Source organism: Osmerus eperlanus, chromosome 19, assembly GCF_963692335.1.
Source record: "Osmerus eperlanus chromosome 19, fOsmEpe2.1, whole genome shotgun sequence".
In the NCBI taxonomy this organism is placed as follows: Eukaryota; Metazoa; Chordata; class Actinopteri; order Osmeriformes; family Osmeridae; genus Osmerus; species Osmerus eperlanus.
Genome location: NC_085036.1, coordinates 13517047 through 13531946, shown reverse-complemented (window position 1 = coordinate 13531946; position 14900 = coordinate 13517047). Strand labels below are relative to the sequence as shown.

Sequence of the window (14900 nt, the reverse complement as noted above, 5' to 3'; positions counted from 1 at the left end):
CAATTATTGTAAAACGTGAAAACGTACTTGCCTTCCAAACACTACAACGCTGAAAGTCAGTGCCCAAGTAGCCTACTATAGCAACGCAAATACGCAATCACGAGTAGGTTTGTACTTCTGAGATCTGTTGGAGATGAGATCTGAGATGAGATCTGAGATCTCCACACTCTTGCCCAGTAGGTGACGGTATACGCACCTTAAAGTTGGATGTGATCCGCCAATCAAATTCAACGAAGAAGAAACTACGCTACCTTTACCTAAACAAAGATGGCGGCGTGTGTCATACGTCGGACGTTGCTGTCCAGTGTTAGCAAATATAGTAGAAAACACACAATTAGGGTATTAAATGTAGATTTAACCAGTAGACATACTGGACCTAGTATATCCTGTTCTACATGTGGATTGTTCAGCGTTCAACAGAAACGCTTTATGTCGTCAAGGTAAGCGTTGCACCGACTGTAGCGCTACAGTTAGCAGCTAAGTAATGTCACTGCATGTTGCCACATTCATAATCTCCAAGTTAACCGTTGTGACTCAGAACGACTTTGTTGCCCTAGCTAACTGATAGCTAACTAATCATATTTGCCAGATTCGTTATGGCAAGGTCAGCTCGCCCACTATCGAAATGTCAGTATTATGTCACTGCATAAATCTTCATACGGTCTACCAGAAATTGATAGGTTTGCACAAATTGGAATAAACTGTTGATCAACTGTCTTTTCGGCTAGATCTATGTGACTCAATAGCAAGTATAGCTAGCGCTTTTAATGCTTAGTTGAACTTTAGCACTGATTACGTTCTTCTTCGACTAACCTAACACGTTGCCACCACTGAACTATTAGCCATATGTGCACGCTGTTCTGTAAGTCAATGTTTAGACTCTAAAGCAGGCTAGTGAACCCTACCTCTACGCAGGTAGGCCCTACCTCGACATACAGTTAGGTCCATAAATATTTGGACATTGACACAATTTTCATCATTTTGGCTCTGTATACCACCAAAATGGATTTGAAATGAAACAATCAAGATGTGCTTTAAGTGTAGACTTTCAGCTTTAATTTCAGGGTATTTACATCCAAATCAGGTGAACTGTGTAGGAATTACAATACATTTTATATGTGGCACCCCCCTTTTTAAGGGACCAAAAGTAATTGGACAATTGGCTGCTCAGCTGTTCCATGGCCAGGTGTATGTTATTCCCTCATGGGAGTTCGTTATTTCATTGACAAGGAGCAGATAAAAGGTCTAGAGTTCATTTCAAGTATGGTATTTGTGTTTGGAATCTGTTGCTGTCAACTCTCAATATGAAGTCCAAAGAGCTATCACCATCAGTGAAGCAAGCCATCGTTAGGCTGAAAAATCAAAACAAACCTATCAGAGAGATAGCAAAAACATTAGGTGTGGCTCAATAAACTGTTTGGTACATTCTTAAAAAGAAAGAACGCACTGGTGAGCTCAGCAACACCAAAAGACCCGGAAGACCACGGAAAACAACTGTGGTGGATGACAGAAGAATTCTTTCCCTGGTGAAGAAAAACCCCTTCACAACAGTTGGCCAGATCAAGAACACTCTCCAGGAGGTAGGCGTATCTGTGTCAAAGTCAAAAATTAAGAGAAGACTTCACCAGAGTAAATACAGAGGGTTCACCACAAGATGTAAACCATTGGTGAGTCTCAAAAACAGGAAGACCAGATTAGAGTTTGCCAAAAAACATCTAAAAGAGCCTGTACAGTTCTGGAACAACATCCTATGGACAGATGAGACCAAGATCAACTTGTACCAGAATGATGGGAAGAGAAGAGTATGGAGAAGGGAAGGAACTGCTCATGATCCAAAGCATACCACCTCATCAGTGAAGCATGGTGGAGGTAGTGTTATGGCGTGGGCATGTATGGCTGCCAATGGAACTGGTTCCCTTGTATTTATCGATGATGTGACTGCTGACAAAAGCAGTAGGATGAATTCTGAAGTGTTTCTGGCAATATTATCTGCTCAGATTCAGCCAAATGCTTCAGAACTCATAGGACGGCGCTTCACAGTGCAGATGGACAATGACCCGAAGCATACTGCGAAAGCAACCAAAGAGTTTTTTAAGGCAAAGAAGTGGAATGTTCTGCAATGGCCAAGTCAATCACCTGACCTAAATCCAATTGAGCATGCATTTCACTTGCTAAAGACAAAACTGAAGGGAAAATGCCCCAAGAACAAGCAGGAACTGAAGACAGTTGCAGTAGAGGCCTGGCAGAGCATCACCAGGGACGAAACCCAGCATCTGGTGATGTCTATGGGTTCCAGACTTCAGGCTGTCATTGACTGCAAAGGATTTGCAACCAAGTATTAAAAGTGACAATTAGATTTATGATTATGTTAGTTTGTCCAATTATTTTTGGTCCCTTAAAAAGGGGGGGGCCACATATAAAATGTGTTGTAATTCCTACAACGTTCACCTGATTTGGATGTAAATACCCTGAAATTAAAGCTGAAAGTCTGCACTTAAAGCACATCTTGATTGTTTCATTTCAAATCCATTGTGGTGGTATACAGAGCCAAAATGATGAAAATTGTGTCAATGTCCAAATATTTTTGGACCTAACTGTACATATGTCAGCTCGAATGTACATAGTGTCATTGTAAACGCGGCTACTCAAAATAATCCACAGATCTTGTTGTGAGGAGTTTCATGTAGGAGTTATTTTCTTTTCATCGCACAACAACGATCAACCGTATATCACCGCGTAGAAGGACGGCAATGTCTGTGGATTATCTTGGGGAAAGAGAACGTTTTTCAATAAAAAATAGTTTGGCTCTGAGCACCACAAGACTTGCCCAATCTTACACGAATGCGTCTACGGTATGAAGACATGATTACTATGACAACGCGCTGCTATTGTGCTGCCTGCACTCTGTCCTGGGAGGTGTGTCATAGCCACATGCCAGTGATCTGAGCATGTTTTTCCATAGCTCTCTATGTGACACAAGCAGCAACAGACACACACACACACACACTCCCTTCGGTGTTGCTGCTTATGTAACTAACTCCGACAGTTTGTTGTTTTTCTCACAGGCCAGAAGGGAAGGTTCTAGAAGCAGTTGGAGTGTTTGAGTCTCCTAAACAGCAGGGCAAATATGAGACAGGCCAGGTGAGAGCCTGCCTGCTCAACTCTATATATATATATTAATTATTGTTGCATTACATGAAATCTATCACAATCTGTTCACAATCCATCTTGCCAACACAAAGTCAAACCTCTGTGTGTGTGTGCGTGTGTGCGTTTGTGTGTGTGTGTGTGCGTGCTAGTTGTTCCTGCACAGTGTGTTTGGGTACAGGGGGATTGTGCTGTTCCCCTGGCACGCTCGTCTGTACGACCGTGACGTAACTCCGCCTACAGCTGACAGGTGAGAGGTCAAACAGGCCTGTCCTCAACACAACGATGAACAGCTATGTTCTTATCACTAAAAGCACTTGAACGTATGTACACGGACACTAGTTTGTGGTTGACTGCGTCACATGTCTACATTCTCAGTATGTTTAATGTAGAATGTCATCTGTTAAACTCAGCAACACTAAGCCCCAGAAAAAGTATAGTGGCTGACAATCTCATCGAATTAATCTGATCTTCATCACCCCACTTTTCACCTCCTCTCTTCCTCCTCTCTCCTTTGTTCTTCTGTTCCTCTCCTCTGTTCCTCTCCTCTCTTCCTCCTCTCTCCATTGTTCCTCTCTTCCTCTCCTCTCTTCCTCTTCTCTCCTCTGTTCATCTCTTCCTCCTCTCTTCTCTGTTCCTCTCCTCTCTTCCTCCTCTCTCCTCTGTTCATCTCTTCCTCCTCTCTTCTCTGTTCCTCTCCTCTCTTCCTCCTCTCTCCTCTGTTCATCTCTTCCTCCTCTCTTCTCTGTTCCTCTCCTCTCTTCCTCCTCTCTCCTCTGTTCATCTCTTCCTCCTCTCTTCTCTGTTCCTCTCCTCTCTTCCTCCTCTCTTCTCTGTTCCTCTCCTCTCTTCCTCCTCTCTCCTCTGTTCATCTCTTCCTCCTCTCTTCTCTGTTCCTCTCCTCTCTTCCTCCTCTGTTCCTCCCCTCCTCTCTTCCTCCTCTCTTCTCTGTTCCTCTCCTCTCTTCCTCCTCTGTTCCTCTGTTCCTCCCCTCTCCTCTCTTCCTCCTCTCTCCTCTGTTCCTTTGTTCCTCCCCTCTCCTCTCTTCCTCCTCTCTCCTCTGTTCCTCTGTTCCTCCCCTCTCCTCTCTTCCTCCTCTCTTCTCTGTTCCTCTCCTCTCTTCCTCCTCTCTCCTCTGTTCCTCTCTTCCTCCTCTCTTCTCTGTTCCTCTCCTCTCTTCCTCCTCTCTCCTCTGTTCCTCTGTTCCTCCCCTCTCCTCTCTTCCCCTCCTCTCCCAGCAGTAAGACGGAGACCCCAGGTGCTCACGGCTCCAAGGAGGTGAAGGGGAAGACCCATACCTACTACCAGGTCCTGATAGACACCAGGGACTGTCCACACATTGTAAGGCCAGATATTCACGCTCTACCAACACCACAGTTCAACCAGACCTTTTCGGGTTTCACTCCACTGTTTTAAGACCAATATCCGTTTGTCTCTGTCTCTCTCTTCTTCTTCTTCTCTCTCTGTCAGTCTCAGAGATCCCAGACAGAGGCAGTGACGTTCCTGGCGAACCACGACGACAGCAGGGCCCTCTACGCCATCCCAGGTGACGATCACACAAGATTAGCTTGCTGTCTTTTTCTACATCACACCATTTCTCTGACTCATCCCTCCATCTCTCTCCCTCCCCCCGTCTCTATCTCACCCCTCTAACCCCCCCCCAGGCCTGGACTATGTGAGCCATGAGGACATCCTTCCGTATAACTCAACTGATCAGGTCCCCATCCAGCACGAGCTGTTTGACAGGTTCCTGACGTCTGACGCATCTAAAGGTAGAGCTTTGCTGGCTGGTGGACTGCTCCAGCCCTCCACCACAACCACACTGCTCCAGCCCTCCACCACAACCACACTGCTCCAGCCCTCCACCACAACCACACTGCTCCAGCCCTCCACCACAACCACACTGCTCCAGCCCTCCACCACAACCACACTGCTCCAGCCCTCCACCACAACCACACTGCTCCAGCCCTCCACCACAACCACACTGCTCCAGCCCTCCACCACAACCACACTGCTCCAGCCCTCCACCACAACCACACTGCTCCAGCCCTCCACCACAACCACACTGCTCCAGCCCTCCACCACAACCACACTGCTCCAGCCCTCCACCACAACCACACTGCTCCAGCCCTCCACCACAACCACACTGCTCCAGCCCTCCACCACAACCACACTGCTCCAGCCCTCCACCACAACCACACTGCTCCAGCCCTCCACCACAACCACACTGCTCCAGCCCTCCACCACAACCACACTGCTCCAGCCCTCCACCACAACCACACTGCTCCAGCCCTCCACCACAACCACACTGCTCCAGCCCTCCACCACAACCACACTGCTCCAGCCCTCCACCACAACCACACTGCTCCAGCCCTCCACCACAACCACACTGCTCCAGCCCTCCACCACAACCACACTGCTCCAGCCCTCCACCACAACCACACTGCTCCAGCCCTCCACCACAACCACACTGCTCCAGCCCTCCACCACAACCACACTGCTCCAGCCCTCCACCACAACCACACTGCTCCAGCCCTCCACCACAACCACACTGCTCCAGCCCTCCACCACAACCACACTGCTCCAGCCCTCCACCACAACCACACTGCTCCAGCCCTCCACCACAACCACACTGCTCCAGCCCTCCACCACAACCACACTGCTCCAGCCCTCCACCACAACCACACTGCTCCAGCCCTCCACCACAACCACACTGCTCCAGCCCTCCACCACAACCACACTGCTCCAGCCCTCCACCACAACCACACTGCTCCAGCCCTCCACCACAACCACACTGCTCCAGCCCTCCACCACAACCACACTGCTCCAGCCCTCCACCACAACCACACTGCTCCAGCCCTCCACCACAACCACACTGCTCCAGCCCTCCACCACAACCACACTGCTCCAGCCCTCCACCACAACCACACTGCTCCAGCCCTCCACCACAACCACACTGCTCCAGCCCTCCACCACAACCACACTGCTCCAGCCCTCCACCACAACCACACTGCTCCAGCCCTCCACCACAACCACACTGCTCCAGCCCTCCACCACAACCACACTGCTCCAGCCCTCCACCACAACCACACTGCTCCAGCCCTCCACCACAACCACACTGCTCCAGCCCTCCACCACAACCACACTGCTCCAGCCCTCCACCACAACCACACTGCTCCAGCCCTCCACCACAACCACACTGCTCCAGCCCTCCACCACAACCACACTGCTCCAGCCCTCCACCACAACCACACTGCTCCAGCCCTCCACCACAACCACACTGCTCCAGCCCTCCACCACAACCACACTGCTCCAGCCCTCCACCACAACCACACTGCTCCAGCCCTCCACCACAACCACACTGCTCCAGCCCTCCACCACAACCACACTGCTCCAGCCCTCCACCACAACCACACTGCTCCAGCCCTCCACCACAACCACACTGCTCCAGCCCTCCACCACAACCACACTGCTCCAGCCCTCCACCACAACCACACTGCTCCAGCCCTCCACCACAACCACACTGCTCCAGCCCTCCACCACAACCACACTGCTCAAGTCACCAATGTTATTGCCTCCCCCAGTGCCTCCCTTCACCCCCAAGGACACCCTGAGGGCTTGGCAGGAGAAGAACCACCCCTGGCTGGAGCTGTCGGACGTCCACCGCGAGACGACCGACAACATCCGCGTCACTGTCATCCCCTTCTACATGGGCATGAGGGTAAGGGGTTCTGCCTGGGTTCTACGTGTGTGTATCAGAGCTGATGTGTGTGTGTGTGTGTGTGTGTATCAGAGCTGATGTGTGTGTGTGTGTGCATCAGAGCTGATAAGTGTGTTCTTCTCTCCAACACCAGGAGGCCCAGAACTCCAACGTGTATTGGGTAAGTGTCATACCATCTCTCCCAGAGAAGGAAATATGTGTAGGGGAGTTTAAGGTGTGTGTAGGGGTGTTTACGGTGTGTTTAAGGTGTGTGTAGGGGTGTTTAAGGTGTGTGTGTAGGTGTTTTTGTTTGTAAAGGGGTGTTTAAGGTGTGTGTGTAGGTGTTTTTGTTTGTAAAGGGGTGTTTAAGGTGTGTGTGTGTGTGTGTAGTGGTGTTTAAGGTGTGTGTGTGTAAGGTGTGTCCCTGCTCCCCAGTGGCGCTACTGTATCCGCTTGGAGAACCTGGGGGAGGAGGTGGTGCAGCTGAGAGAGAGGCACTGGAGGATCTTCAGCCTGTCAGGAACCCTGGAGACCGTCAGAGGACGAGGGGTTGTGGGCCGTGTACGTACCTCCACCTGTGTGTGTGTGTGTGTGTGTGTCTGTCTGTAGGTGTGTGTGTCTGTCTGTAGGTGTGTGTGTGTGTCTGTCTGTAGGTGTGTGTGTCTCTGTAGGTGTGTGTGTGTGTGTCTGTAGGCATGTGTGTCTGTAGGTGTGTGTGTGAGCTTATTGAAAGTGTAAATGCTTTTAGCATTGAACGTGTGTGTGTGTGTGTGTGTTCAGGAGCCCGTGTTGTCCAAAGAGCAGCCAGCCTTCCAGTACAGCAGCCATGTTTCCCTGCAAGCACCCAGCGGACACATGTGGTAAGTCACACACACTTATACACACACACACACATAATATACAAACACACACAGAATTACAATCTAAGGCTGTTCGATTATGGCAAAAATCATAATCATGATTATCTTGGTCAGTTTTGAGGTCAGGATTATTTAACAAGATTACTCATTGACTTGATATTTTTACTGAAACTGAAAATTAGCTTGAACTTTAAAATGTATTCCACTGAAAAAAATATAAAATACATTTTGAACATTTTTAATAAAGAATATTTAGAAAGCATATTTGGGAAATGGATCTCTTTGGTATGCTTGTCTCAGAAGTTTCACCAGATGGGATAATATTCAGATGAGGATAGCTAGCTGAGGCTCGTTTCCCATGCTGTGTCAGACAGAGCCTGACACAGTTAAGTCTCTGCTTTCATAAGTTCCCTGAGTCACGGCCCCCCCGCAGGGAGGGAGACAGCAGCAGATCGCAGCAGTGTTCACCCTCGTCTGGTAATTACAAACAGTCATCTCTGCTACATCACTGTCATTCAGGTGACAACAGCAGAGGTACTGGGGGTGGTGTACATCAGGGAGAGTCTGGGAGCTGTCAAGGCCACCGCTGGAATTGGTACAGTTTCCTGTAGACTGGATTCTTCCCTTCATTATTGGTGTCTACTCTCGACTCGTGTCTAGTCCATCTGGAGTTGTGTTAGACTTTCTATCTCGGTGCTGAAGGTGATTGTTAGATGGGGAATACAAAGTCTGTGTGTTTCCGTGTGAACATATTTATGTTATATGTCTGTATTGACTGTTAAGGTGTGGGTAAATCCAGTAGAGAATTCCATACTGGGGGCTGGGGGTGGGGGCTGGGGGTGGGGTGAAACACTGGGGGGGCTGGGGCTGGGAGTCGAGTGGGGGCTGGGGGGTCACACTTGGGGGGCCGGAGTAGGGGGCTGGGGGGGGGGCCATACTGGGCTCTGCCTCTCACCCTACCAGAGCAGGGGGCCAGGCAGGAGGGCTGTTCTCTGACCTCGCCTGTGCTTGTCTCTCGCCCTCTGCAGGGGCTCCTATCGCCTCGAGAGGCCCAACGGCACCTTCTTTGACGTCCGCATCCCGCCCTTTTCACTCGAAAGCAAGAAAGATGATACGCCCAACGGCTTCCTGCCCGGCCCCTTCACCTCCCTGGCATGATGCCCCACACCAGCCCTGCCCGGCCCCTTCACCTCCCTGGCATGATGCCCCACACCAGCCCTGCCCGGCCCCTTCACCTCCCTGGCATGATGCCCCACACCAGCCCTGCCCGGCCCCTTCACCTCCCTGGCATGATACCCCCATGCCAGCTCTGCTGAACCCAGATCACCTCCCTACCCAGATCACCTCCCCCTCAACCCAGATCACCTCCCAATGCAGCCTCTGACCAGGGCCACCATCACATCTGCAGGATCTGGGATAGTAGGCCAGGTTCATAAAGGTTCATAAAGGTTCATATAGGTTCATACAGGCTCAGGTAGGTTCATTCAGGATCGTGCAGGTTCATGCAGGAGCCCAGGCTGCCAGGTCTTTACTGCAGTAACTCCCAGGCCCAAGGAATGTTCTCACGGTTGGAAGAAGCACGATTCGTGTTCGTCCTGAATTGAGAGGTTGTATTGTCCGTGAGTAGTGCAGCGCTGGGCGGTCTGTTCCCCACACCCGGGACCCTGCGGATGAACTTTGACCTGTGTCACTAGTGAGCCTCTGTAACACTGCTTCGGAGGATGAAGCTGTGGTTTCTGCTGCTGGACTGTCCTCAGAGCGCAGACACTATGCTGATAGATCCCAACAAGATCCCAACAGATTTGCGTAAAAGACACACCATTATTATCCTGGGTTGTATTCCAACATAGATATACTGTAGACTATGTAGTCTTTAACAGCTGCAACCTTCTCAATTGCTGTCTCAAGTGTACATTTTTGTAATTTAAACATAAACGTATTGTAATATATAAGTGGTACATATATTTAATTTAAAAAATTTAGGAAATGTATGGTATATGATGAGGAAACCCATGAAGCCACATGGACTATTAAGTTTGTTGTTGCTACATTCGATGTCATCGTCACAGTATTTACATTGTGATTAAAACCCATCGCATAATATTTCAAATGTACCTGGCCAGCTGGATCAGGACATGGAGTTGTGATTTGACGATTCCAAATAAACGTGTTGAATGCTTATTTGCACCTGCTTCAGCGCATTCTATGCATCTGAGATCTACAGGATAAACAAACGTTGAGCAAGATTCACACCATGTTACTGGGGAAGCCTGTCTGCCTGTCCCTGCTGTCTGTCTGTTTCTGTCTGTCTACCTGCTACTGGAGTGATGTGTGTGAGTACCAGGTCAGGGTTATGATTAGCTGTGTTAGGGGTGAGCTGTGTTAGGGGTGAGCCGTGTTAGGGGTGAGCCGTGTTAGGGGTGAGCCGTGTTAGGGGTGAGCCGTGTTAGGGGTGAGCCGTGTCAGGGAGAGCCGTGTCAGGGAGAGCCGTGTTAGGGAGAGCCGTGTTAGGGAGAGCCGTGTCAGGGAGAGCCGTGTTAGGGGTGAGCCGTGTTAGGGGTGAGCCGTGTCAGGGAGAGCCGTGTCAGGGAGAGCCGTGTTAGGGGTGAGCCGTGTTAGGGGTGAGCCGTGTTAGGGGTGAGCCGTGTCAGGGGTGAGCCGTGTCAGGGGTGAGCCGTGTCAGGGAGAGCCGTGTTAGGGAGAGCCGTGTTAGGGGTGAGCCGTGTTAGGGGTGAGCCGTGTCAGGGAGAGCGGTGTCAGGGAGAGCCGTGTTAGGGTGAGCCATGTTAGGGGTGAGCCGTGTTAGAGGTGAGCCGTGTTAGAGGTGAGCTGTGTTAGGGGTGAGCCGTGTTAGGGGTGAGCCGTGTTAGGGGTGAGCCGTGTTAGGGGTGAGCCGTGTTAGGGGTGAGCCGTGTTAGGGGTGAGCCGTGTTAGGGGTGAGCCGTGTTAGGGGTGAGCTGGGGATGATTTAAAACGTCTCCTCCAACACTCCTGGTCTATGCTGTGGCTCACCGGTCCTCTCCTCTCTCCGTAGGGGCACGTTCACCTGCCAGCGCGCCAACGGGGGAGCCATGTTTGAAGTGGCCATCCCCTCCTTCTCCCTGGACAGCCACGGTCACCGGGACAGCCCGTACTCCTTCCTCTTCTGAGAGCAGGGTGGTCCTGGGGAGGTGGCGCACACACACAGGCTTCACTCTGGGGTCGCTGGCGTTCTCACGGCAGCGTGACTTTACCGACCTGTCTGCACTGCCTGGACGTGGTCGTCAATGTGGTGCTACGTGCTGAAAGGTTATAGTGAAGGAGTTGTGAAACAGCTGTGCGCCGATTGGTCTAACGCCTTGGTACGGACTCAAAAGTTACAATTTCTCAAGCACAGTATGTCCTGGTCGCATAAATAAGTCTTTCATTCACTCTCTGTCAGGGGTCTATACTTTATAGAGGCCATTTACACAGAAATACCCCCTTTTTAAGTGCTTGTCTGGCTTTTATTTCAGTCCTGGCGGATAAAAAGCTGGTAAATACCCATACAGCACCCTGCGGACGTCATGAAATGATGCATTGTAGGAAATTATTGTGTAGAAGAATTTTTTTTCGTAAGGTTGAAAAAGCAAGTATTTTTAAAGACGTGTAGAATAATCGAGGGCCCTGTAAGAGAGCCGTTTGTTATTGTTGAATTGCAGCATTGAACCCTGCCAAGTCAAGAATCTTACTTGTGTGGCGAAGGTCTTATTTTAGGATGATATAACCTTATTTCAAATGTGAATTCTCCTTTCAGACTGTTGTGATGCACTTAATTTTGCCCTTCGCTGTTTTTTAGTTCCTGTTCTCACTGAAAAGGCCAAGGCCATTTCTGAACAAGGACAAGTATTTGTTGCCACTCAAACACACTGCAACCTACCTCAGATACAAACTGTGACGGTCAGATCAAGACAGTTCTGCCTCACTACTCTCTCCCCCACTCTCTGTTTCTCCCTCCCTCTCTTTCTCTCTGTCTCACCCAGTGGTGGTTCTAGACCCTTTCAACTACGAGGGCCAATCTGGGGCCAGTTGTACTGTTACAGGGGCCAGTTACATTAAACATGAATGGTGTCATGTAGTTTTTGTCACTGCATTGCAGGCATTAACAGGCAAAAGACCATGTGTATAATGATTCAGACTGAACATTTAGGGGGTCACAAGCGGGTCCAAGCTTGTTGTCACAGGGGAACTGCGCCACATTCTGAATGTATATCTTTGCAGTGTAAATAACCACGTGGAACCATTCAAAGCAAGTATAAATATTCAAATTGATGCACAAAGAGAACCCTCTGGTTCACACGGTTAATAATGTGGGTGGAACTCTTCAGTTTCCCAGTCTGGATATCTGTCCTAGAACACGATAAATAAACAGTCGTTCTGTGACTAACAAACAAGCAGTTCCTTCATGTCTCATGTTTATTCATCTACAAGTTGCGTAAAAATGGGATTGCAGATATTAGCCTACTGATGAGTTGGTTCAGTGAAGCAGGACCGACCGTGGGCCAGGTTGAGTATTCAGTGTTAGTTGGTAATGAACTGGTTGACGCAGAGAGTGATATGCAGTGGGCCAGGGTTGCTCTGATGCTGCACGACAGAAATATATACATGGAATATATGACATTAAGCTTGAGGGGTTTGTAGTAGCCTTGATTACAGCTCCTTGTTTGAAGTGATCACCATACAGTTACCAAAATTCACAATATAACGGTTGTTTCTTCATGTTTGCTTTAATAAGACACATCCCCCTTGTGTTGGAGCTTCTTGTTCCCAACACCCTGCTCCCCCGACCTCCGTCTCCCCACTCCCTCACCCCCTCATACTTAGGGCCTCCCTAGGGCTGCCTGGGCCTCCCTGGGGCTGCCTGGGCCTCCCTGGGCCTCCCTGGGGCTGCCTGGGCCTCCCTGGGCCTCCCTGGGGCTGCCTGGGCCTCCCTGGGGCTGCCTGGGCCTCCCTGGGGCTGCCTGGGCCTCCCTGGGCCTCCCTGGGGATGCTTGGAGCTCCCTGGGGATCCCTGGAGCTCCCTGGGGCTGCCTGGGCCTCCCTGGGGCTGCCTGGGCCTCCCTGGGGCTGCCTGGGCCTCCCTGGGGATGCTTGGAGCTCCCTGGGGATCCCTGGAGCTCCCTGGGGCTGCCTGGAGCTCCCTGGGCCTCCCTGGACCTCCCTGGGGCTGCCTGGGCCTCCCTGGGGCTCCCTGGGCCTCCCTGGGGATCCCTGGACCTCCCTGGGGATGCTTGGAGCTCCCTGGAGCACCCTGGGGATCCCTGGGCCTCCCTGGGGATGCTTGGAGCTCCCTGGAGCACCCTGGGGATCCCTGGGCCTCCCTGGGGATGCTTGGAGCTCCCTGGAGCACCCTGGGGATCCCTGGGCCTCCCTGGGGATGCTTGGAGCTCCCTGGAGCACCCTGGGGATCCCTGGGCCTCCCTGGGGATCCCTGGGCCTCCCTGGGGATGCTTGGAGCTCCCTGGAGCTCCCTGGGGATCCCTGGGGACTCCCCTCACCCTCCTGCATCCTCTCATCTATCTCTGTTATTGGTACACAAATCAATAATAAACCGCAATATTCAAATGATCATGTACCGTATGTGCAAAATGTGCGTTTACATATTTTTGATTACGTTTAAAAATGGATGTATGTGAACTAATGATCTTATAGATGTCTGTGTAGGCCTGTGTTCGCTTTATTTATATTAGGCTGTTTCATGAACGTGTTTCATGGGCTTGGTGTTTGACGTGTTTCACCTTGCTCTCTCTCCAGCTTCCTATTGGAACATCGTCTGTTTGATGCAAAAGTTAACAATGCAAAAGTTGTCGAATGGCATCTTTCGTCTTATTAGACTATGAAATCTCGCTTTCGACTTATGGGTGCATCTGTGCATCGTAATTTTGATCATTTGATTAGGTTTTTCCATTTTGCGCCCTGCTATCCACGCGGCTGTCTGTGTGGAAGTTAAACCGACATCGTGTTTTAGTCCGCAGCTGGATTTATTCTGCGCGCACTTGAAATCTGGAAGCGCCCGAAGAAAATGAAGCGCATCCTTTTCTTGTGGGTGAGCTAGAATTATATTTCACATTGTATTCATGTAGGAGATTCTTTTATCTAAAGCGACATACAAATAAGGCATATATAAAGTGCATCATATAATCAAGGATCAGAAGTGCATCGTTCTAACAGTAGAGGCTATTTCGGTGGTCACTGGTCAGAGTCACGGAACGATCCGTATTTACCGGGCACATGTCTCACTCCGTTATCTACACTACACTGGAGCTCGCGGATGGTTCATGCGTCGTTTTTATACGTCGTCCGTCTAGATATCAATAGTTTACGCTCTATTTGTTTCTTTTTTACTTTCTCTGCCCCACGCATTATCAAGTTGACTGTGTGGCGACGACAACGATGACCCATATACAAGATTTGGAAACACTACTTATGACGCAAAATGGGGACTAATCAAACGAAAGCAACCGGTTCGGACCTCGGGAGCTGCTCCCTGCTCGGTATTTGGAGACGGACTCAGAGCTCGCTCCGGCGGCGTTCGTCCGGTGAACGTGTAGGACGCGTCTGGACTCCGCCACCGTACCAGCGGCGGGTCAGTCTGATTCAGGAGGTGCTGGTTGCTGTCAAGGCTGGGAGACGAGAAGAGGCGACGGAGCTACTGAAGACACTCCGACAGGTGAGTGGTTAAGCGCGCTGTGCTTGGAAAAATATTCTTGAAAATCCTATCTCATGTTGCTCCACAGCCAACCCTGATCCTTTCAGTGCCCGATGTTAGTGCGTGCACCTTGCATCGCAGCCCATTCCGTCACCAATCTTTGTGTTCATAGAAACTGCACAGATTGAAATATTTAATTTTTTTATAATAAATAGGCCTAAAAGTTACACAGTTACACAGAGGTTGCACTTAATGCGAAAACTCTGACGCTGAACGCGCCCCCTTTAATCACCAACACGCCGCGTGAACCAGTTACCAATCAATGAAGCGAATCCCTTCACAGTAATATAAGGGCTAGGCACACAACTCACGCTTCATCCATCTGTCCTGTGTAGCCTGTGGTTTAGCCCAACACCCCATCGGGAATTGATTTCCATTGCTTTGCTAGACATCATCATGTGTGCGTGTGCGTGTGTGCGTCTCTCTCTCTGTGTGTGTGCGTGTGTGTCTCTCTCTGTGTGTATGT

General features: G+C 50.3%; 2 protein-coding genes across 5 annotated transcripts in view; both read left to right on the top strand.

Moving 5' to 3' along the window:
- The first annotated feature begins 243 nt into the window (after positions 1-243).
- Positions 244-12522, top strand: LOC134039872 (polymerase delta-interacting protein 2-like). Of its 4 annotated transcripts, none has more exons than XM_062486017.1 (12): positions 244-440; positions 3066-3141; positions 3300-3397; positions 4389-4488; positions 4618-4693; positions 4812-4919; positions 6732-6868; positions 7002-7028; positions 7283-7408; positions 7628-7707; positions 8736-8852; positions 8988-10115. In XM_062486017.1, exons 1-12 carry the CDS (start codon positions 268-270, stop codon positions 8998-9000), a joined length of 1131 nt encoding a protein of 376 aa, XP_062342001.1. In that variant the 5' UTR covers positions 244-267; the 3' UTR covers positions 9001-10115. The 4 variants fall into 4 exon arrangements, with proteins under 4 accessions (XP_062342001.1, XP_062342002.1, XP_062342000.1 ...); XM_062486016.1 differs by having other exon boundaries at positions 245-440; positions 4386-4488; positions 8988-10113; XM_062486018.1 differs by lacking the exons at positions 8736-8852; positions 8988-10115 and adding an exon at positions 10742-12522 and having other exon boundaries at positions 4386-4488.
- A 1076-nt stretch (positions 12523-13598) lies between these two features.
- LOC134040078 (leucine-rich repeat-containing protein 75A-like) overlaps positions 13599-14900 on the top strand; it is a 7428-nt gene continuing 6126 nt past the window's right edge. Inside the window, exons 1-2 of the mRNA XM_062486302.1 lie at positions 13599-13771; positions 14096-14395. Coding sequence (XP_062342286.1) covers positions 14162-14395 — 234 coding nt within the window. The 5' untranslated portion in view covers positions 13599-13771; positions 14096-14161. The remainder of the gene's footprint in view (positions 13772-14095; positions 14396-14900) is intronic.

What these genes read in the sequence shown, in the direction of transcription:
- LOC134039872 (XM_062486016.1), top strand. Translation starts at nt 268, where the DNA reads ATGGCGGCGTGTGTCATACGTCGGACGTTGCTGTCCAGTGTTAGCAAA. An exon ending in ACTCCGCCTACAGCTGACAG is followed by an intron (nt 3,398 to 4,385) that starts GTGAGAGGTCAA and finishes CTCCTCTCCCAG; the next exon opens with CAGTAAGACGGAGACCCCAG. An exon ending in GACGTCTGACGCATCTAAAG is followed by an intron (nt 4,920 to 6,731) that starts GTAGAGCTTTGC and finishes TGCCTCCCCCAG; the next exon opens with TGCCTCCCTTCACCCCCAAG.